Here is a 24,607-nt window from a genome sequence, read left to right as displayed (position 1 = left end):
GTTGTGGTTTGTACTTTATTTGTAATTATGTTTCCCCTCCCCACTTTAATTGAAACTGAAAATCTTTAGATGTATCTACTTTGTATTTCTTAAGTATATTTTCAGTTGAGGATATTTCACAATAATCTTAAAGATTATATTTTATGAGGATTGGAAAAAACATCTGCTATTAATCAGTACAGTAGTTAAAATATTAAATATATTACTTTAAAACTGTAATTCTACAAAAAACTGAATCATTAAATATTGGAGTTTGTACTTCTACAGTTTTTTTTAACATTATTTTACATCTAAACAAACACTGCAAGTTACAGATGATTTTAATCTGTTTTACACAATGTATTCAGACTTCTTACTTTGTTATTTTACAATCTTGAGCATGTGTTGACACTTTATTGAAGGCGTTTGATTGTAATAATTTAGGAAAAATCTGTCAAATTATGGAATTTTCTGCAGAACCTTTAATGAAAATGTCTGTAAATGTAAGGTTTTTTAGGATATTTTACTTTCATTTTACAGTTTTTGTTTGGCAGCCATTGCTGCCAGTCATTTGACTGTATTTTAAAGGTGTTTGGGGGTTTATTGAAGGTGTTTGATCATAATAATTTAGTAAAATCTGTAAAATTACAGTATTTTTCTGCAAAAATGTTAGAATCGTCACTTTATTGAAAGTGTTTGATTGTAATAATTTTGTAAAAATCTGTAAAATAACAGTATTTTTCTGCAGAAATTTTAGAATTATCACTTTACTGAAAGTGTTTGATTGTAATAATTGAAGAAAAATCTGTAAAATAATGGTATTTTTCAGCAAAAACTTCAGAATTATCACTTTATTGAAGGTGTTTGATTGTAATAATTGAGGAAAATTAAAATATATAAAATAACGGTATTTTTCTGCAGTACCTTTAATGACAATTTATGTAAATTTAATGTTTTTGCACTTTATTTGAATTACAATATTTTACTTTTATTTGACAGTTTTTGTTTGGCAGCCATAGCTGCCAGTCATTTACCGTTTTTTTTAACTTTTTTTTTTTTTTTTTTACCTTGCAGATATTGTGTGTTGCGCTGCGTTTCTTTGCAAATGGAAGTTTTTTGTACAATGTCGGAGATGCTGAGCACTTGAGTAGGCTAAGGCAACTGTATGCAGAGCGGTCAGAAAAGTGTGCTCGTTTTACAGGCATCTTCTTTCTGTTGGCTGAGTAGAAGTCTGTGTTAGTTTAAATAGGCTTAATTAGCCTATTTAACAGAACTGATATAGATGAGAAGACATTTATGTGTGTGAAAACAGCATTATGTTGGGGATAAAACAACTGCACAGTAAAACAGCCACTTAATATTTAGCTACTTTACAATGTATAGCGTGATCAAAATGAGGTACCCCCATGAGATTATGCCGAGGTCTTACCTGTTTGAACAATGTTTTTATATTTCATCCTAAACTGCTGCCAAGTACGCTTCTCCCCCGCGGGATTGCACCTAAATGAAATAGGCTAAATTAATAGGCTACCATTCAAGCAGTTTTCCCCTGTAATATTATTGTGATTGCAAGGGACTACTTACCTAAACTTACGCATTGACCCGAGCAGCAATGTTCTCCCACGCCGTCTCCCTCTCTTTTGCAGCTGCAGCGGTGTTGCACTTCTTTTTGAAAACGTGTTCAAACTCGCCGTATGAGCGCATTAAGATTTCCAATTCTAGTGGGGTGAAAAACGCAGCCCTCCTCTTCCCCGTTGCCATGGTGACTCGTCGAATCGGGGCTCCATTGATGCTGGCTTTTTATAGTTGTGGTGCACGCGCTTGACTCCAGGTGAAACTACCAAAGAGCATGGATACCAAGAGGCGAAGCTCAATAGAACGCCCCATAGCAACAGACTCGACCATGGTTTCGTCTTACCGCCGCCATATTGGACTGTCAGCAGACCGCAGCAGACCCGCTTGCATACATGAACACACAGACAAACTGAAGTATATCGCTATTAATTATGCTTACAATGCTACTCACCTCGTGATAGCTTGGTCACAGCTGCTTTTTCACGTTTTTGTAAAGCAAAATATAGACTTTAAAAAAAACAAAACGAGGAAAAACGGCCTAGAAGGCATCTCTCTCTCTCTCTCTCTCTCTCTCTCTCTCTCTCTATATATATATATATATATATTTTTTTTTTTTTTTTTTTTTTTTTTTGGTAGATTGGCTTCCCTCCAAAACTGGCATATTAAATGGATATTAAAACACTTTAAAACTTACACCTCAGGAGTTCTTACCTGTCATGGTCCTTCGGGAAACGGTGGAAGGCCAGGTGCGGGGTGTTCCACTAATAGTTGTTGCAGTTAACTGCACTACACTGTTTTCTTTTACTTTTTTTCTCCTCTCTCCTTGACATCTTGCATGTTGTCTGGGCGTAACAGTCCAAGCTCAACAGTCCAAAATGGCGGTAGCGCCCCTAGTGGCTGTTGGCAAAAATTCAACGGAGCTTCGCCTCTTGGTATCCATGCTCTTTGAAACCACTCCGAGTTGATTAAACTGATTCAAACCAGCTGTTCTGGAACCGGAAACTCAGAGTTTCCTATCTCAGAGTAGATCAACTCAGAGTTCAGGATTAGACTCAGAGTTTGTTGAACTTGCTTTGTGAAACGGACCCAAGGTCACGAGATAAACCACACTTTACAGAGAAACCCCTGGTTATCGTGGCAACTAAACCCGGAAGTTGTAGTATCCATGACAACAAGGTAAGGTGACGCTCAACCGGAGAAAAGTAAACTGTTTTCAGTAGAAGCTGTGGTTAGCCCGTCTTATTGCTCTGACAGAGGAGTACGATGTCCCGCAAAGCGCTCAAAGTGGTGGTTGAAATAAAGTTCAGAGCGGTAAGATCTGTCATTTTCCTCAATTATTCTTAACCTATCCTCTGCATGTACCCTGTGTCTGTAAGCAGAGAATGGTACATCACAAACCAGACCGCATTCTGATCTTTGTCAGTTTAATATTTTCTTACCTACCGGCAAAGGCACATATTTGTTACCACCGACTTAATGATGCTGTACGAAGCGTTAAGGAATAGGCTACAATTCGGCGTGTAGCTAATGCACAAAATACGTGTTTAATTGATTCAGTTACAACTTTAAGACTCGGCTCACTTGTTCCCTGACTTACTACCCACCATAAGCGGGTATACGCAGTACCTGCATAGTCTGTGTTGTGTTATTATTTATTTAAGTTAAGAATAAACTTCTTCCACCATTGTCTGCAGGGATGAACAGGCAATGTGAGATTAGTGTGTATACGGCCTTTTAATTACAGTTTCAGAAATATGTAGGCCTATGTATTACATAAACGTAATTTTTTTTTTTTTTAAAAAAAGGTTGGGCCTCATATCTTCATGAACTAGCAGAAATCGACCTCATTATCAAAGGCCAAATTCAAAACTGTTACCATGGTAGTCACTTGGCTGATAGTTGTAGGCTCTTGTAGTCTCATTACACCTGCAAACAGAATTATATATGTGTACAACTACTAAATAAATCTGAGAAAAGATAAAGAATAACTGAGATAAAAAAAAAATAGAAGGAGTTGCTTTTCGTAGTATGCTTTTATGAGTGCACCTGTATTTGACGACATCAAAGCTTTGCCTTGCTTGTTGTGATATCCAGTTACATTCAACCAAACATGATCAGTGCTTCCTTGGTAAGACGGGTCCTTCCAAGTCAGGTCTTACAGAGGTTAGGCAAGACTCCTTCTTTGTATTCAGTGAACGCACATTGGAACAGGCTAGCAGCTGCCCAGGTGTGTCAGTGAAGAGGCCTCACCTTCAATACCAGCAAAGTGTGTGCAATGAATTGCTTCATGCAAGGATACACACATGCATCCTTGAAAATTTTGATCGCTTTACACCTGTGTGAGCTGAAGATTCTTATGAAAATATGGGGGAACATGGAAACTGTCAAAAAAAAGCCCCCAAACTGTAACTTGTAGCCATTAGATTTTTACACTATGGGTGACCGCAGTAGTTGAACATGACATTTTACGTGGGCACACTGTTTAAATGAAGGGGGAATCTGTTAGTTGAAATGGGGAAAATTGAGAAGGCTCGTAGGAGGTCAGCTATATCTCCTGGAGCTAACGAGCTTTAAAAGTCATCATTAAAAATTTAAAATCCACTCTAAGGTAGACTGGAAGCCAGTGAAGTTATTTTAAAACCGGTGTGATGTGTTCTCTCCTGTTGGACCTGATTATGAGTCTGGCTGCAGCATATTTAGGCTCCAGTCACACAGACAGTGTTACGCAGGTTGCAGAATGTGAGGTGCACCACACTGCCTTTTTAAAAAAAAAATTGAATAAATAAAAAAAAAATTGAATGTCACTAGTAAAAAAATGCTTGCGGCACATTTTATTGTTGCATGGTTAACTTAGTGAGTGGCATGTATGGCAGGTAAGACGTGTACACTGTGACCGGGATCACATGATGAAGTAATGACATTTTATATCCAAAAGGTCAAAGGTCAGCTTCACTGTGAAATCATAATGTTCTGCAAAAACACTTTTCTGGCCATTATTCAACATCATATCTCAAGAACAGAAGACGTGACATTTGGTCAGACACTGAATTGGTGACACTAATCTTGGGTGTTCACTTTGAAACTGTGCTGGTTGTATAGATCCTCTGTCCTGCTGGGGGGAAGATGTGTGTGAAGCGTTCTTGTTTTCACAGACATGGATGTAAACTGTTACTGCAAATTTATAGGTTTGCAGGAGCATACAAGTGGTAACGTGAATGGAAAACAGACAGGGCCCATGATCAGATCCCTTTGAAGCTCCATATTGTAGTGGTATGGAAGCTGATTGATAATTTCCAGTTTCCACACAGAATGACCTTGCTGAAAGAAAAGAGCAAAACCATTTATATCCAAAGCAAAAAGTCTTAATCCTCACCAGTTGATGAGCCATGTGAAAGACATAAGAAGTCATAGAAATAGAAATAAAGGAGTGGCATTTTCTTATATTGCATTGTAAAACCTATAAATGATTCTGACGTACAGTGTGGAATAATTATTTGTTTTCCAAATTCAAAGTGATTTCAGAGGGAAAGGGGCCTTCAGTGTTCCTTTAAACAGCATAAAGTAATATGAGACTTTTGTTACCCTCCAATAAGAGCCAGTGAAAATGGCTCAAGCAAAGTATGGATTATACTTATGACTCTATTTGATTGTACTAATATACAGTATGCTCCTCCACTGCTCTCAGGTTTCTTGTCCTGGAGTTCATCTGCCAGCCAAGGATGACATCTACCTCAGCATATGCTTCATGGGCCAGTACTGTCAGTCTGAATGTCTCCCCGCCGTCTTTCCTCTGCTGTTTCATGAGATGATGACCTTTGAAAAGGCAGGTCTTTACTTATTATCTCTGCAGGAGAAAGACAGCTGTGATTAAATGAGGTTTGAATAATGTGAATGATAAAAATAGCTGACATGGAATGTGTGTAATTAGTTAGATCCAGTTATTATGCCTAATGCCATAAATAAACTTGACATGACTGTACTCACCAATATGAACTCTTGTAGATAAAGTACATAAATATTCTTTGTAGAATAACAACCCATTGCCAGAAAAATGTTGACATTGTATGTCTGCAATCCATTGATACATTACATTTGTACAATATCATGTATCAGAAACGTTACATTTCAACAATGCTGTGATTAATGTGTGGTTAGGTTTAGGCATGGTCAGGGAAAGATCATGTTTTGGCTTAAAATACCCAGTTTTGGGGGCACATTCCCTGCTGGAAAAGTGGTGATGCCTCAGTAAAAAACAACCACTTTTCACTGAACTACCCCAGCATCTAAAGCAGTGATATCTTGGTAAAAAATGGCTGCTCTTCATGGCTCCATCTCTGAATGAAATGCAGAGATGTCCAGGTAAAACACAACTGATCGCTAGTGGCACTATCCTCGCTGGAAATGCAGTGATGTCTTTGTAGAAAACAATTGCTTTTTGTTGTACTATACTGGTAGAAAATGTAGCAAAAACAGGGGTGGGTTGTTAAACGTTTGGTGGCTAAAAAATCCGCTGGAAAACAGCAGCAGGCCACTCAATAACACTCAATTGTGTGTTTTGCTTGCAGTACAGATGTTTTCTCAGATCCTTGCAGACATGGGAAGATGACAGACAACCCTTGATGAGGGCAGAAAATTAATTTGTAACCAAATCATCAGAATAAAAGTTGGCATTGCACATTTCTGCAAACCACAAATGTTACATTTGTATGTTATTATGTAGTATTTAAACTTTTGTGTTTCTTAACATTTCAACAACACTGTGGTTAACGTGTGATTAGATTTAGGCACTAAAACCACTTGGTTATGGTTAGGAAAAGATGTTTTGGCTTAAAACACCCAGTTTTGGTGCCACGATCCCCAGTGGAAATGTCTCGGTACTGCTTTTGGTGGCAAAAAGAGCTGCTGGAAATTCAGAAACGGGTCACTGGTCTTGAACAGTGGTCTACACCTTGGCCAGTGTCTTATCTACAGTAGGTGTCACACATCCTCTCCTTCTCCAGAAGACAAAGCCAGCTTAAACACTGCATCACTTTAGAAATGTTGATTTGATATGTATGAAACATACAAATGCAATGTGTCCATGGTTTTCAGAAATGTACAGTGCCAACATTTTCTCCTGGTGACTGGCTGAAAATAAGAAAGCCAAATAAAAAACATGAATATTGTGTTCTGTCTAGATTTTCAGGCATGCAGTTGATCCTGGAGACATTGCTGTGATGCTTGAGTGTAAGTTATTTCAATATACAGTTCCACACACTGTCTTTGGCAGATGTTGCATTAGTTCAGTGAGGACCACTTTTGTCAAAGAAAACCTTATTTTTCTATTTACAGTATTTAGCAGTATGGCTCTGTTCTGGGGCCTCTCTGCCTTTACTTGGGCCTAAGCAGAAAGCCTTAGCACACCTCTCCGCCCTACGGCATGCCTTTGTGGAATGCCTCAGGTGGAGAGAGCACACTTCTCTTCCCTTCCACATGCCTTTGTGGAAAGCCTTAAGGCAGAGAGAGCACACCTCTCTCCCCGTGTGTCATCACCGGCTGGTGGCTGGTACCAGCACTGGGTCTAACCTGTGTAATGGCAGCAACAGAAGGTTTGCTGATCCAGCGGGGAGTCAAGGCTGTCTGGTCTCCTAAAGCTGGGGCGCTGACTGGGGGTCCATCTCTGGCGTGTGAGGCGGAGGACACGCTCTGATTCGAGGCTCTAGCTAACATTATTTACTTGAAGTCGCAGCAGTTAGCCATTGGATCCAGTTAGCAGAAGGCTAAACTATTAGCAACATTTTCTCCATCTCTGAAACACTCTGCAGATATTGTCATGTGTTTTATTTCATTTATTGTCAGACTCTCTTTTAGACTCTCTTTTTGATAAGTCCATCTTCCTTTTTTGCAGTGTAGGCTGTCTTTGCCATTGCTGGAATAGCAACTTTCTCAGCAGGATTCTCTACCATTGAATCAGGCGTTCACCATCTGAGGGGAGGTGCGCACACATCTGCATTTGTAGATGAGCCAATATGAATGCCCTCTTTTTGAAATAACCTGTGATTGGCCAAAGTCACAGGCTAGATTTTCTAACACCTAGAAACAGAGTCAAGAGGACCACTTGAATTACAATATGCTCAAAGTTTATTACAGGATTTTTGTTCAATGATGCCAAAATGAATCTGCCTACCCCAGTTTTAAGGCCTACAATATTTCTTTAATATCTCTATAGGGATCTGATAATGTAACAGGTTTTGGTGATTTTAACACAAGTTACATGATTTTATATAAATTCTAATGTCACTGTAACTTTTAAACATTCCTGTTGTATGATACTTCTCTGTCATCTGTGTCGTATTTCTGCCATGCTGCTTTACATGCTACATTTATCTTACTTTTAATTGAATATATAGTAATGTGTTATATTTACTTTGGTCCTAAGAGGCCAGCCTCAGCTTCATATTCATAGTCTTATTCATATGATGTCAGTTTAATATAAGGCCATAGGGACTGTTGGTCTGTGTCCTGTCATAATGCTACCAGAGAAGAGTAGACGCCAGTTTACAGCTGAGAAACTATTGTTCTTCTTGACATACATGATACTGTGGATCTGTCTCAACTTGATACCTTTTCTCTTTAGATGAGACAGTCACAATAGAATTGGTGCAGCTTATTCCTCCAGGTGAGGTTATTTTTCATATTCATACTTTTGTTCCACTGGTTACAATTCCACCCATGTATATTGCCACAGTCACTTTAACCCCACTCCTCTTGCCTGTCTGCACACAAGAATGTGGATGCCTTCATTAAACTGCCCATAAACATGATTCCAGCCAGAATAACCTTTGTCAGAGTATAACAGAAGTGTGTTTGTGTCTGCAGTGGCAGACACTCTGGCTTACTTTGAAGAAGACACTCGACGATTCTTATTTCCAGAACCTAAACTGGTTCCCTCCTTCTCTGGAGTGGATCGAGAGATTCTGATGACCCGAGCCCCTCACTTTCAAGTAGGTCCAACCATATGACACATTGCTTGAGCACAATAATGTTGTTTATTTTCAATGTGGCTTAAATGGACAGCTCACCCCAAAATCAAAAAAAAAACATTCTTCTTTCTCTTGAAGTGCTGTTTATCAGTTTTGGTGTGAGTCGCTGAGTGTTGGAGATATCAGCACTAGAGATGTCTAGTGTCTTCTCTCCAATATAATGGAACTAGATGGTACTGAGGTTTTTGTACTCAAAGCACCAAAAAACAACAACTCAGCAGCATTGTCTCTTTCCGGAAATCAGGACGTGGTTACTCAAGATAATCCACAGACCTTGTTGTGAGCAGTTTCATGAAGGAACTTTTTTTTTTTTCACCAAACGACACCCGCCAATTGTATCATCGCACACAAGGAAGCATGCATCTACTGCTAGCTGACTAAGCACCACTAAGCTAGCTAACATTACAGCTCAGCCGAGGATGCCATTAATGTTTACATCTTGTGCTGTCACCAGCAAGAGCCATTTGTCCATGAGTAGATGCACACTTCCTTCTGAGTGGTGATACGATTGGTGGGTAAAGTTCTGAAGAAAGACAGTAGTTCCTTTGCGAAACTGTTCACAACAAGGTCTGTGGATGATCTAGAGTAATGATTTCTGGAAAGAGACTTTGCTGCTGAGTTTTTCAAATGTATTTTTTTGTCACTTTGAGCACCACAAGCCGAGTGCCATCTAGTTCCATTTTAGATGGCAGACGGCAGACATCTCTACAGCTGATATATACAACACTAAAACTCACACCAAAACTATCCAGACTGATAAATAGCACTACAGGTAACAGGAAAAAAATGAATTTTTGATTTTGGAGTGAGCTGTCCCTTTAAAGGTACTATGTGTAGCCTGTGTATATTGATACATCACTAGCACATTGTTTTTCACATATTATCATATGGCTTTGGCCACAGTGGCAGGGAAATATAAAAATGTGATAACTGACTATTAAAGTGATCTATTTTTCCCAGGGCATTGCTCCAAGGTTGGAGTTTTCCACCAAAACAACCATCATTGAGTGCTCAGCTGACGCCGAGATCAACATTTACCCCAATGTACCCATGGTAAAGATTATATAATGTGGTTAAAAATGTATGTAGATGATGTATCAAAGTCCAACATGCATATCTGAGATGAGTAGATATTTGTCAAAAGCAGGCCCATACACCTGTCCAAATCTACTGTCTTTTATGGGTCACTTGAATTTGAAGTGCGGCCTTTCAGCAATAATAATATTGCACCTATAATCTATGTAGCATTTTTAAATAAAACACAATATCAACAAATATATTTATAAAATAGAAGACAAAATCAGGGAATAACAATTTGATACCTTGATACCTTGCGTAAATTATGGCCGTAAGGAACCAGAGTTTTTCAATTGTAACAATAAGCTAATGGTACGCTAATCCTCTTTCCTGGAGCGATAGGCTATATGCACACTGTGGTGATGACGTACTTGTGATAAAAGCTAAGATAGCCACATCACTCCCAGGCTATAATTCCGCTGCGCTGGTAGCTGTTATTTTTTTCAAGCGGTGATAGTGTCTCAAAAATAAGGTTCAATTTCAACAAACAGAAAGCACTACAGCTGAACATGGCTGTGTGCCTCTTAGTCAAGCTTCCAGTAAGAAGTACTTAGTTTTCATGCTTTTCCCTCCAATGTGGAAACCAGGCGAAAATGGATTGTCGCTATCCAGAGGGAGAAATTTACTGTTAATTTGCATACCCGAGTTTGTAGGCGACATTTTAAAAAAAGACTGGGGGTTTGGGAGCAGAGACAGCGACCGACGGGTACGACACAGGATGACACACCGGAAGAGGAGGCTACAATCCCAAAGACCACGACTACGCTTCCGCTCTGTATCCTGCAGTGGTCGACTTAGCTTTTGATGAAAACCTGCCCCCCAGAGAGAAGATCCTAAAGCTGAAGAAACAAATCGAGACGCTCACTATAAAGCAGCGTTTTGGCATTCACCATTTTGCTGGCTCAGAAAGATACATCCGTTTTCTCATGAGGTAAGATGTCGATGACTAAGATGACTATGCAGACACAATAGTCATCCCAAACTGCACTGAGCTGAGGTGCCAGTGCCCATCTGCATCTCTTCTCCAAAATGAAGTGTTTTCTGCATACAAATCCTGCTGCACTCCCAAAGGGCTGCTTGGAGTTGCTTTTCACAGGGCGGTCACATTCATCTCTCCACTGTATGCTGGACCTATCAGTGACAAACAGATCATGCGAGAGTCTGGAATTCTCTCCCTTTTGAGACCTGGGAGGGCCATCATGGTCGACCAAGGTTTTTTGTTGATGACTCTGTGCCGTGTAGGATCTATAGGCCGGTATTTCTTTCTGGCAGATCCCAGATGTCTGCCAGTGAGGTCAGGGAGAACCAGTCCATTTTTATCTGAATCAAACCTTCAGTTTGTGTTGTTCAAAACTTTTTGGTAGGATTGGGATACCTTTGATCCAGAAAACTGGGATTATTCTGATCCCAGCAGAAAGGTGGATTCAGGCTGGATTTAATTACAAAATGTAACAAAACTTTCAAATGAGTCAAATATATATATACATTTATTTGTATTTTGCACATGATTTGTTTAACTGTTAGGCGATAAAGTACTTAAAGTAGACATTAGACTACCTATTAGGCTTTTTGCCAAGGTAAATTTAAAAAAAGTATTTTGTCCCCATGAAATAATAGAATTATAGGCTGGTGAATTTATTTATATGAGACATCCTGTTTCTCACAGTGCAAATGCAAGAGCTTTCATCAGTGGGCCACAGGTGCAGTTAACATTGTGTTACTTCATTCAGTTATCTTATCTTATTATATAATGACGAAAACTCTGTCTGTGGGTGTGTCTGTGGGTGTGTCTGTTCCACGTTTTTCTCCTCACTGACTTGGTCAATCCATGTGAAATTTGGCACAGTGGTAGAGGATAATGGGAGGATGCGAATGAAGCAATATTACACCAATTGGCCAACGGGGGGCGCTATAGCAACCAATTGAAATTGCAAACTTTGAATGGGCATATCTCATGCCCCATACAGTACAGGCCAAAAGTTTGGACACACCTTCTCATTCAATGCGTTTTCTTTATTTTCATGACTATTTACATTGTAGATTCTCACTGAAGGCATCAAAACTATGAATGAACACATGTGGAGTTATGTACTTAACAAAAAAAGGTGAAATAACTGAAAACATGTTTTATATTCTAGTTTCTTCAAAATAGCCACCCTTTGCTCTGATTACTGCTTTGCACACTCTTGGCATTCTCTCCATGAGCTTCAAGAGGTAGTCACCTGAAATGGTTTCCACTTCACAGGTGTGCCTTATCAGGGTTAATTAGTGGAATTTCTTGCTTTATCAATGGGGTTGGGACCATCAGTTGTGTTGTGCAGAAGTCAGGTTAATACACAGCCGACAGCCCTATTGGACAACTGTTAAAATTCATATTATGGCAAGAACCAATCAGCTAACTAAAGAAAAACGAGTGGCCATCATTACTTTAAGAAATGAAGGTCAGTCAGTCCGGAAAATTGCAAAAACTTTAAATGTGTCCCCAAGTGGAGTCGCAAAAACCATCAAGCGCTACAACGAAACTGGCACACATGAGGACCGACCCAGGAAAGGAAGACCAAGAGTCACCTGTGCTTCTGAGGATAAGTTCATCCGAGTCACCAGCCTCAGAAATGGCAAGTTAACAGCAGCTCAGATCAGAGACCAGATGAATGCCACGCAGAGTTCTAGCAGCAGACCCATCTCTAGAACAACTGTTAAGAGGAGACTGCGCGAATCAGGCCTTCATGGTCAAATAGCTGCTAGGAAACCACTGCTAAGGAGAGGCAACAAGCAGAAGAGATTTGTTTGGGCCAAGAAACACAAGGAATGGACATTAGACCAGTGGAAATCTGTGCTTTGGTCTGATGAGTCCAAATTTGAGATCTTTGGTTCCAACCGCCGTGTCTTTGTGAGACACAGAAAAGGTGAACGGATGGATTCCACATGCCTGGTTCCCACTGTGAAGCATGGAGGAGGAGGTGTGATGGTGTGGGGGTGTTTTGCTAGTGACACTGTTGGGGATTTATTCAAAATTGAAGGCACACTGAACCAGCATGGCTACCACAGCATCCTGCAACGACATGCCATCCCATCCGGTTTGCGTTTAGTTGGACGATCATTTATTTTTCAACAGGACAATGACCCCAAACACACCTCCAGGCTGTGTAAGGGCTATTTGACCAAGAAGGAGAGTGATGGAGTGCTGCGGCAGATGACCTGGCCTCCACAGTCACCGGACCTGAACCCAATCCAGATGGTTTGGGGTGAGCTGGACCGCAGAGTGAAGGCAAAGGGGCCAACAAGTGCTAAATACCTCTGGGAACTCCTTCAAGACTGTTGGAAAACCGTTTCAGGTGACTACCTCTTGAAGCTCATGGAGAGAATGCCAAGAGTGTGCAAAGCAGTAATCAGAGCAAAGGGTGGCTATTTTGAAGAAACTAGAATATAAAACATGTTTTCAGTTATTTCACCTTTTTTTGTTAAGTACATAACTCCACATGTGTTCATTCATAGTTTTGATGCCTTCAGTGAGAATCTACAATGTAAATAGTCATGAAAATAAAGAAAACGCATTGAATGAGAAGGTGTGTCCCAACTTTTGGCCTGTACTGTATGTCATAGAGACATGAAACTTTGCACAGAGATGCCTCTCCTCATGAGGAACAAATTTGCCTCAAGAACCCATAACTTCCGGTTATATAGATTTTCTGCCATTTAGAATTTTTTGAAAAACACTTTATTGGTACCTGACCCTATTTTATAGGCCTCTGCTCGAAAATTGCATATCCATAATGAAATGAATATATCTCTGCAACCACAAGGTCTATTTGAATACTTTTGGTGTCATGGTAAAGGGAACACTTGTGAGATTTGTTAAGATGTGTAAATATCAGTATATGTGTTATATGTGAAGAGTAAATGAAGATGGCACACAGCACAAATGAAATATTTTGAGGTTCGCCTAAAAAAAAAGAGCATTTTTAGGATGAGTATCCCTTTGGAATGATGCAGCAGCAGCTCTAAACCTCTATCACATCATAGTACAATATGTGAACATTAACTCTGCAAAGGTTGATTCTGATAAAGTGAAGCAGAACAATATAAGAGAGGTTTTAGTACAGAAAATTCAGACGAGCTCTCCAAAACTGCATCATGTTTGCATGTGATTTTTGTCATGTACATTCTAATATCTTTCTTTTTTTTTTTCTGTAAATCACTACTGATGTTTAGGGTATACACATAGAACTGTCTGTTTCATTTTTTTTCCTCTATATCCCACTCCAAACTGACCTACTACATTTGGACCTGTTTCTATTCTGAGCTTTGGAGGCACATATCTCCGTGACGGCTTGGCCGATTTGAGTGATTGACACCTTGTTTGATTCGTTAGAGCCAATAGAATGACGCTATACCCAGAGCCAGCAGAACGCGTTGTGGGGCGATGTCGGCTGCTGTGAGCAGTCATTGTTTTTGTTCCCCCGGAACCTTTTTTTTCCACCCGGATTCATTTGAATCGGTAGTACGCGAACGGTGCGTGAATGAACAGCAGAATGCGCATTTTACGGCGAAATTAATAGGATAAGAGCCATATTACAAATATATTTTGGCAAAGAGATTTCTGTTGTTCTTTGGGCTGTAGCTCTGTGATGGTTAAAGGGAGAGTGATTTGGAGTATACATGTGGAAAGAGTGGAGTCTCAGCTTTCATTTGAGATGAATGGTGTATTTTTTTAATAACGTGGTCAAGTTAGAACCCGAAATATACCGAGTGGGTCGGTATATCGGTGCTGTTGGAGTTAGTTGTGGCTCATCACATAAAGGTGTATAACATCTCAAGGGTTTCACCGATCACCACGCAACTTTGTAGGCATATGACCACACATAATCTGAGGGGACCCCTCCATTATTGACCCGATCAAACAAAATGGGGGCGCTAGAGAGCTAATTTCTTATCTAGGCCTACCCGCCATATCGATTTTTACTAAACTTGGTAGATATGTAGAACAGGATACCTCAAGGTGACTGGAGAAATTTAACTCTAATTGGCAACTGGGTGGCGCTATAACAACAGAAAAATGCTTAAAAATGGCTAAAATGCGACCGATCGCTGTGACTCCCCCTGTGGCCAAATGTTTTGTTCTTCTTCTTCTTTCTAATTCTTGGTATTACTAAGTCATGGTATGGTATGCTGTGCATAATTATGGAAACTGTCAGTGTGTCATTCTGTCAGTCAGTCATTATGTCTGTCCCATGTTTTTCTACTCACTGACATGGTCAGTCTATGTTTCTCATGTGAACTACCAGTGCGCCCCACTTTTAAGTCAATACAGCATATAAACACTTTAACTATCTGCCTTTCAACGTGCTACCTCAACTATTAATGTACAGTTTTAGCCCACTAACTATCCCACAATTAACAATGGTACTACTGTACTTTCAATACAGCAATCGTACTATCAAATTCACAAAAACTCTGTCTGAATACATTGCTCTTCTTAATGGGTTCAGTTGACTATTTAATCTGCAATTTCCTATCCCAAATACACACCATGTGAAACTGTACTTGGGCAACTGTGCAATCAATGGGCATGGACTAGTAGATAGTGACTTAACAGACATTCATTTAAATGAAAATCCTCAAGATAATTACTTTAATTCTAACTTTTGTCTATCACTTCATATTAAAGTAGTTTCTAAGAAGTACATCCCCCATGCTGTATTCTGTCTCTTCAAATAAAAACTTTTACAGTGACCCCACACTGGCTATTTCACCTGTTCTTACATAGCCAGTAGCTTACATTATGATATGCAGTTCCATGTAAAGCACTGGCTTTAGAAATTTGGTTATCTTGTTTGTGTCTGGACCAGGGTGATCCAATCCAGTGTTGCTTTGAAAAAAACAGTACAAAAGTAAGATGGATTGGCTAATGGGTGGCTAAACATGGGATTTCCAAATCTCAGTAATTCTGATCCAGATTAAATTTTCTCGCCACCAGACAATCAGAGGTCTCCACCTTCTGATAGTCTGGGGACACTCCTTTCTAAAGTGTGTTTAACACACTGGCGAAAACGGCTGGCAACAAAGCAACTCCTCTTGCATTTTTGAAAAGGACACGCCCTCCCGGAAATGTAAGGATACAAACACACAGAGAGCTTGAAAATGGATGCCGAGAGCTTTAACTCCATTTTATCAAACGTGTGCTCAGTCCACAAGATTGTGGAAATGAAGGACTTACAGCAACTTGAGCCATTTTGTACCGCTGCACATGTTTCTAGTTGGACTATGTTTACCAGCACAAGAGTTCAGCGAGCCACCGAAGGACCGCCCTGTAGATTTACTATTGGTTCTGCAACATAGGGAGTTTTTTTAAACTCTGAAATTGTATCCGCCCATCTAAACACAAAATCACAGAGAAAGTCATCAGTCTTTAGTTAAGCAAAGCATCTAAAAACTGACTTGTGAGTCTAGGGCCCTGGCAACTATGTAGCACAGAAACTCACACTGTCAGTGTCTATTAATCGAATTAATAATTGTTCTTTGAACAACATTTTGCCAGTGACATTTGATACAATTACAGCTTAAAAGTTAAACATTTCCCAAGCATACAGAAAGCAGCACATTTTTTCTACAGATTTAAACCAAAAGTGACTATCAATACAGTGGCAAGTTTTTTTTGACAGCACCGTAGGAAAGTTAAGGTTATACGATGATAGTTTATATAGACACATGGATAATAACAACAATAATAATAATAATAATAATAATAATAAACTTTATTTATATAGCATCTTTCAAACAAGAAATGCCCCACAAAGTGCTCTACAATAAGGGCAGTTTAAAGTTGAAAACATGGATTAACTGATTCATAAAATCATAGTTATAAAACTATACATCATAAAATCAAGTAGGTTTCAAAAGAGTTGCAGCAGCATGAAGCGTAAATAGGCAGTAAAAGAATAAAAAGAGAGTTTCAGACTTTCAGACATCAGGAAAGTCAGTACTAGTTAAAGGCTAAAGTGAACAGATGCATTTTTAGCTTTCTTTTAAAAGCATTCAGTGAGCTGGCTTTGGGATAACTGACAAAGGCTGCATCCCCGATCTTCTTTTGGCTGTTGCTGGGAACCTCCAATAAACCAGCAGCAGATGATTGCAGTGTTCTCTGAGGCAAATAGTTAACAAGGGAGTCAGCAATGTAGCATGGTCCCAGCCCATGTACACAAGAATGAGGACCTTAAAATCAATTCTAAATGTAACAGTGCAGAGCAGCTAAGACTGGCCTGATGTGCTCTCTCCTCTTGGTTCTAGCCGAGCTGCAGAGTTTTGAATGAGCTGAGCTCTCTGTGGGGTTTTTTGGGAGGCCAGAAAAAAGTGCATTAGGGGGCGATCACACAGAAATGAGACGCTAGAGACGCTGACCCTCAAAGACAGTAGAGACAGTACTAGCTTACATGAAACTATCACGAGCTATCAAATCAAATCCAACTTTGTTTATATAGCACTTTTCATACATAAAAATGCAGCACAAAAACTGTGAACTACGAAATAAGGTCACCAGCCCTCTCACATATCCTACTGTCTGAAAGTTAACTAGCTGCTACGACAATATTGTCGGCGTCAATTACATTGTACTAACCAGACAAATTCGTTGCGCTGCTCGCACAGCTCCATGCGTGTCCCCTCCTGTGTTTGTTCGAGTACTGAGGTGTGTGTTGTATAATTCTTAAAAATCAAATATTGTCAGGATAAATTTCTCGTCTTCGGATTGCATTGTGTTGTCAGTCGCTTGTAACTGCCGAAAACTGCCGTAACTGACCAAACTGCCATAACTGCCCCAACAAAACAGGAAGGAGGATTTGATTGGCTGCCTGGGCCAATGACGACAATGACGAATGGTGCTACTGGCATCTGACGCTCAAAAAGTTGAAAATATTTTAACTTTTCAGCGTCTATGCACATCTAAAAACGCACGTTTTTAGACGCACGTCTAAAAAGAAGCGTCAACAAAAACACATGTCTAAAAAGATGCCAGAAAAACGCCCGTCTAAAAAGATGCTTGAACGCCGGTCAGATGCACCGTATCATAGGAAAACAATTGTTTTTACTGGCGTCGCACTTCTAGCGTGTCATCTCAGTGTGATTGCCCCCTTACAGTTGTCAAGTCGGCTTGAAATAAAGTCATGAATCAATTTCTCAGCATCTTTTTCATTTAGAAATAGTCGCATCTTAGCTAAGTTTCTGAGATGGAAAAATAATGTTTTTGTCACCTTGTTATGTGGAACTTAAAACTTAGATCTGAATCAAGAATCACGCCAAGACTTTCTCCAGAACGAAAATTATTTCTCATCCATTTAGTTATTGCCAAAAGACAGGTAGTAATAGAGTTTAGTGCAGTACTGTCGTGGAAACAGATATTGTGTTCTCTAATGATGTCACCAAGTGGCAGAATTTTTATTTTATTTGAATATCATGGATAGAGCTGAATATGAGTCAACGTTAGTGGCTTCTTTTTGTTTACAGGGCAGTCCCATCTCAATCTAATTATCAAGGAAAGTGGAGAGGTAAAAATAAATGTAATGGTTTTTGTGATTTCCTCGCCTCCGGGAATCCTCTATATAAACATGTCGTCCTGTGTGTAGACAAAGTCACACCAGTCTAGTTCAGAAATCAGCATCTAGTCCTGGATCTGCCAAAAGTGAAGATGTGATTTCCTTAGTGCATGTATGCCGTCACTGATCTTAATATATTGGCAGTCCCCATAGCTTGCTACATTTGGGCATTTAATTTCAACAAGGTCAAACACTGGCTGCCTGTTTGGATCGTACACAATCCCATCAGGTGATGACCCCATCCATGGTGCGTTGGGGTGGATAAGGAAACTACAAGGATAGTGGTTGACAACTCTTACTCTGCAGTACTTCTTCACTGCTGCAAATTCCATGTCAAGCCCCCTTCTCATGTCTGCAGTTTGATGGCTAGGTCTGACTAGCCTTTGGAGGAGGTGATGTAAGGTTGCTTTAGCCTGTGCCAGTCAACGCAGGAACTCTGCTCTTTTGTACTGTTTTCAATTTTGTGTGCCGTCTATAAGGATGCTTGTTGGTTTTAAACTTGCCGGTCCCCAGACAATTTTATTTGCAATCATTTATAGCCCCCCTAAACCAGCTTTTTAGCAGAACTCCCTGAATTTTTATCCACTCTCATCTTAAATCATGACAGAGTTGGTGATGTCCATGTTGATGACTCAACTAATGTTCATGAACTTTTAAACATTGCTCCTTTTTTTTAAAAATTTAAACAGTATGTGTGCGGAAAAACACATAACCCTGGTCATACATTGGACCTTGTATTCACCCTTGGTGTAAAAATATCCTCTGGGATATATTGGACATGACTGTATCTGACCATAAATGTATAGTTTTTAACTGCAAAACACCAGTTGTCAACACCGTCTTTCCCAACTACTTGTGCACTTGCTTCCATAATGAGCAAAGTGTCTCAAAGTTATTACACATTATTTGAAAGTCTAAGCCCACAACTCTGTCAGTATTCCCACACCAAAGATTTGTCCGACCATTTCAACTCAATAAGCTTGTCTTCTGTTAATATTATTGTACCTCTTACGGTTAGCTCCAAGCCTTCAGAAAGTAAGCAGCCTTGAATAAATGAAAACATCCGCAACTGTAAAAGAGAATGTAGAAAAGCAGAGTTTAGATGGAAAAGGTCTGGCCTCCAGGTTCATCTCATTATCATGAGGTAGCTATTGTTATACAATATGGTGAAGGACACAAGAAAACAGTATTTCTCAGAACTTATTTCTGCACATCAGCACAACTCTAGGTTTTTATTTGATACTGATGATCAGCTGGTAAATCCAGTCCCCCTTTGTGTTTTTTATCTTACTTTACTGATAAAGTGGAGTCAATTAGAGCCTTGATTAAGCAAGATAGTTTTAACCAGTTTTATCCCACCTTTCTTGATCATTTAGAAACAATATTGTGTATGAGAGTGTCTTCCAGCCCTCTTGATATATTACCTGCAAAGTTTTTACTAAAAGTAATGGACTCTGTTGGGCCTTGTTTGCGCTCTCTTTTGAACAGTTCGTTGTCAACTGGTTGTGTACCTGCCTGTGTGAATCCTCTGCTAAAAAACCTAGTCAGGATCCCTCAAAATTTTAGACCTATTGTCAAGTTACCATTTATATCCAAAATCTTAGAAAAAATAGTGTCTAAGCAACTTCTCTCTTTACTAGAAAATATCATCAGAGTTTCAGTCTGGCTTCCGTAAGTATGACCTTTTAATGGCTGCTGATGAGGGCATGTTTTCAGTTCTTATACTCCTGGACCTTAGTGCAGCTTTTGACACCACTGATCATAACATCCTGTTAGATAGACCGAGGCACTGGGTGGGGTGGGTCTCTGTCAGCAATCACTTCTCTTCATTTTCATCTCCTATGTATGGTGTGCCTCCAAAGTTGGTCCTGGGACCAATTTTATTCTCCATGTACATGCTTCCCCTTGGGCACATTATTCAGAGACATGGTGTCTCTTTTAATTTTTATGCCGATGACACACACATGTACCTACCTTAGATCCACAGATCCTGGAATGATGTGCTCTCTCAATGACTGCCTTACTGATGTTGATATGTTCTGTACACATGACATCCCTTGCACGTCTGTCCATCCTGCAAGAGGGATCCTTCCTCAGTTGCGCTTCCTGAGATGTCTACCATTTTTTTCCCCATTGAAGTTTTTTTTGGGGGGGGGGGGGTTCCTTATCCACTGTGAGGGTCCAAAGGACAGAAGGATGTCATATGTTGGAAAGCCCTCGGAGGCAAATTGTGATTTGTGATATTGGGCTTTATAGATAAAATTGAATTGAATTGAAAAAGCTGGATGTCAAAAAAAAAATTCTTCACCTGAACTCAGAGACTGTTGTCATCTGATCCCCTATTGAATAATATCAAACCCATTGCAAGAAATCTTGGAGTCTGGTTTGACAGTTATTCAAGTTTTGAGGAGCATGTCACAAAAGGCCCGTTTCCACTGAAGAAGTTCCTGGTACTATTTGGGGGGCAGGAACTACTACAGGAACGTCCTCTCGCTCGGCCCTCTCAACCACCGTGACTCCACTGAGAGAGCGGAGTAGGAGGAAGGTTCCTGTAAATTACCGGGCTCTGGATGTGACGTAATCATTGTGCGACCATTTTGACCGGGGTGACGTAGGGATGTAGTTAGCTGTTAGCCGTTAGCAGTGTCTGTATTAACTCAATAGCTCAATAAACGGTCCGTGAAAAAAAAAAAATTCCAGCGGATGTCTTAGTTACAGCATGATTGAGCTAACTGGAGTAGTTTCATGTCGTATCCGACAACGGGAGGCTTTTAACAGATGACGTCCTTTTGTTAGCTTTGCTGCTGCTGTTAGCTGTCCCTGTCAGCTGATGCTTTCTAGACATTGTGATTTCCCAAAACTGAATAAGTACCACACATAGCAACACAAAACTGCTTTGCTAGCTCAGTCATGTTGTAACTAAGGTATCCGCTGGAAAAATATTTTTTTCACAGACCGTATATTGAGTTAATGAGTTAATACAGACACCACTAACGGCTAACAGCTAACGGTTAACCCAGCTAATCTAAGATAACCATAGTAATTACAAAACGTCACATCCTGCCTTGACTATATCCAGTCAGCACCAAGTAATCTCCAAGTCCCAGCCAGGAGTCTCTCGGGGCCGTTCTGAGTACCTACTCCGAGGCAGGGACTTGTTTAGCCCCTGTAAAAGTTCCGGAAATCTGTCCCTCGGGGGTGGTTCCTGCGGTGGAGACACACACCAACGGCCCTGGCCCCGTAAAATTACCCCAAAGTTCCTGCAGTGGAAACGGGCCTAAAGCTTGTGCAATCATGTTTTATACTTTTATCTGAGAAATATTTCAAAAAATACTCTCTCCCAGCTACATCTCCGACCTCTTAGTGCTGCACACGCCAGGATGTACTTTGAGGTCCTCAGGCAGAGCTATTTTGTCTGGTGGCGGTCGCCCCCCCCTTGTTGAAAAAGGCGTGCTAAAGTGCCCTCTGGGGAGCCAAAACGCACGCTAAAGTGCCCTCCTGGGAGCCAAAACACACGCTCAAGTGCCCTCTTGGGAGCCAGAACGCGCGCTAAAGTGCCCTCTTGGGAGCCAAAACACACGCTAAAGTGCCCTCTTGGCAGTTAAAATGCCCTCCTGGGAGCCAAAAAGCATGCTAAAGTGCCCTCTTTGGAGCCAAAACGCGCGCTAAAGTGTCCTCCTGGGAGCCAAAAGGCGCACTAAAGTGCCCTCTTGGCAGCCAAAATGCCCTCCTGGGAGCCAAAACGCGCGCTAAAGTGCCCTCTTTGGAGCCAAAAAACACACTAAACTGCCCTCTTGGCTGGTTAAAACATGATAAACTGCCCTGTTGGGTGGGAAAAACGTTACTGTTGCAATGACTTTTATGTTGGGCCCTTTTTTGATCTATATTGAGCCAGAACTATATCTCACAGAACCAGTTTGGATTATCTGGTGCTAATATGGTGTTAAAATGCACTAGAATACAGGAAATGGCATCTACTTAATTGAAAATTTTGGGGGGGGGGGGACGCCCCCAGGGATTTATTTCTTTTTTACATCCATGTCTTCTTCTTCTTCACAGTCCAGTGTTGAATCTACACAGTTCTCGTGGGTGCTGATCGTAACTACAAACTAACTTGAGTAGTCTGTCTAGTTAGTCTGTTTTAAGGCTATATAATGTGCTATTTGTATAACATATAAACATGTCGAAAGTGCCCTTGAAAACACGTGGAACTTAGTGCCCTCTTCAGTGGCGAGAACACGCTGTATGTGCCCTTTTTTTTCTTTTCGCCCCTGCCCTTCAAAAAGTCTGTGCACACCACTGCAGAGCGTTTGCTGTCGGGGCCCTGAGGCTCCGGAATAGTCTGCCCCAGAGGATATCAAGTTGGCCGAGTCAGTGATCTCTTTGATGTCCCTTTTTAAAACTAATTAGATACAATGGGAAATTAGATACAAAGATATCCTTGAAAAGTGTAGGTCACATTGAATCTAATATGTGTGCCATGCCTGTGTGTTCATATTTCTCTTGTTAGTCCAGAAAGGAGTGACATGTTTGACGCAAGTTATAGCAGTTGGTTTACAGCATACACTTGTGGCTTCACCTTGCACAGTATCTTTGCCTGATGTCTCTCCCGCTAAGGATCCCCTTCAGCTCTTTCACTGACAATCCTGGGGTGGCACCAAAACCAAAAGCTATAAATGAATTTCAGGAATTTTATTATGCTTTCGTAGTATACAGGACACTTGAAAACAATGTCATTATGGAGAGTTGAGGATTCACATATTGAAATACTTTGGTGTCTTATTTTACAATGAATATTACTAATTATCTGATGTGCATAGACTAATGTTGGGTTGAGTTTCACAACAATACTAATAAAAATAAAAATGTTTAATTACAAAATGGATATAAAGCCAATGCACAGGCACTAGGACAGCTGTGACATGGTCTCTTTTTATACCCATTTAAAACCTGACAGCGAAATTCTTAACAGAGATAGATGACAGTCAAGTCAGGAAAGGACAAAGACTTGGAAAACCTTACCAAATCTTTGATGGACAAAAATTTGTTTTGGAGATTTTTAACTGCAGAAAGAATTATTGGACAATTCCCCATCCCTGCATCTCAAGATAAGTATAAGAATCAAATCAACACCTCTGGTTCTAGCAGGAAGTTTAACATAGGCAGCTAGAAAGCCTGGCCATTATGTTCAGGCTGTATAGTTTAAGACGTGTACTCTTTTGTTTCCAGAAGCCAGTGATAAAGAGGAACAGGAAACACTCCAGCAGACCCAGGAGCTCATCTCCTCAGAGAAGACAACCTCAAACCCTGGGAAAGAAACAAGGTGGCAGGGCGTACAGAGAAAACCGCACCAGGTCACTGTCTCACACTCCAGGACCACAGTCCCTGTCCCCTCTGAGACCTGGAAACACAAAGAGGCTGGAGCAGCTCAGCCTGGACTCTACAGCTTTAGACCTGGCTGACTGGGACCAGACCAGCATCTCCCAGAAGGTAAGCACAAACGACACAGCTTCGTTGATCATCATTTTCTGCCACTAGATGCCAGAGAAGAGCAAAGTTAGACATGTCTCCCCACAGCAGTTAATTCTACAGTACTGGGCTCTCACTGAGAGTACTCTACAACTTGTGTTTAATACTAATATCACTCTAACCTCTCTTTCTCCCATTTTATCTCATGTTTCACTAGGGAGAAGGTTTGAGAGTCAGTCGCAGTGACACAAAATGAGTATTTGGCAAAAAAATACTTTATTTTGACGTAATGTCCATCTTGTGACTGTAAAAGTTTCCAAACACATGTTGATTTAAGGCCCCATATTGTGCTCATTTTCAGGATCATGCTTTTGGGTTTCTACTACATGTTCACATGCTTTAACCTTATGGGCCCAAACGACGCATAGTGCGTCCAAATTCACACCTGTTGATTTTCTCTGCGACCGTGCGTCATAGCGAGAAGCCACGCATATCACGTGAAACAGCAGAATTGTAGCTTTCCGACAAGACCAAGCACTTGTCGATAGTCCAATGTTTTCACAGCGACAAAAAATTGATAAAGTTACAATAAAATGATGTATAACAGAGCTTTTATACAGCTTTGCACACACATTACTCTTGGATGGATTACTCGCGAATGCAGGCTCGCACAGAAATGCCACGCATATCACATGAAAGCGCATTGTGCTGTCATCCCATCACACTATATATACAGATTGATTGTCTACAAAATAAAAACCTGACGAATTACTTTACAATCCATTATACAAATCTTGTTATCAGTCATCAGTCACTTCATATAGTGAGGAATATCGTATCTTACCACGTCTTAGGCTTGCCTATGTTTCTCCCTGTCTATCCATATTTGTAGCCCAG

At 40.4% G+C, this 24,607-nt stretch overlaps 1 protein-coding gene across 1 annotated transcript in view; it reads left to right on the top strand.

Annotated features, from left to right (window-relative positions):
* Positions 1-2,792: 2,792 nt before the first annotated feature.
* The window catches only part of spata6l (spermatogenesis associated 6-like), a 49,437-nt gene continuing 27,622 nt past the window's right edge, over positions 2,793-24,607 (top strand). Inside the window, exons 1-7 of the mRNA XM_033610203.2 lie at positions 2,793-2,865; positions 5,240-5,377; positions 6,732-6,780; positions 8,171-8,212; positions 8,413-8,537; positions 9,537-9,629; positions 23,471-23,731. Of these exons, the coding sequence (XP_033466094.1) occupies positions 2,818-2,865; positions 5,240-5,377; positions 6,732-6,780; positions 8,171-8,212; positions 8,413-8,537; positions 9,537-9,629; positions 23,471-23,731 (756 nt within the window). The 5' untranslated portion in view covers positions 2,793-2,817. The remainder of the gene's footprint in view (positions 2,866-5,239; positions 5,378-6,731; positions 6,781-8,170; positions 8,213-8,412; positions 8,538-9,536; positions 9,630-23,470; positions 23,732-24,607) is intronic.

Source organism: Epinephelus lanceolatus, chromosome 22 (genome assembly GCF_041903045.1).
Source record: "Epinephelus lanceolatus isolate andai-2023 chromosome 22, ASM4190304v1, whole genome shotgun sequence".
Lineage (NCBI taxonomy): Eukaryota > Metazoa > Chordata > Actinopteri > Perciformes > Serranidae > Epinephelus > Epinephelus lanceolatus.
Note: the sequence above shows the minus strand (reverse complement) of the source record. Positions and strands in the feature narration are given on the sequence as shown.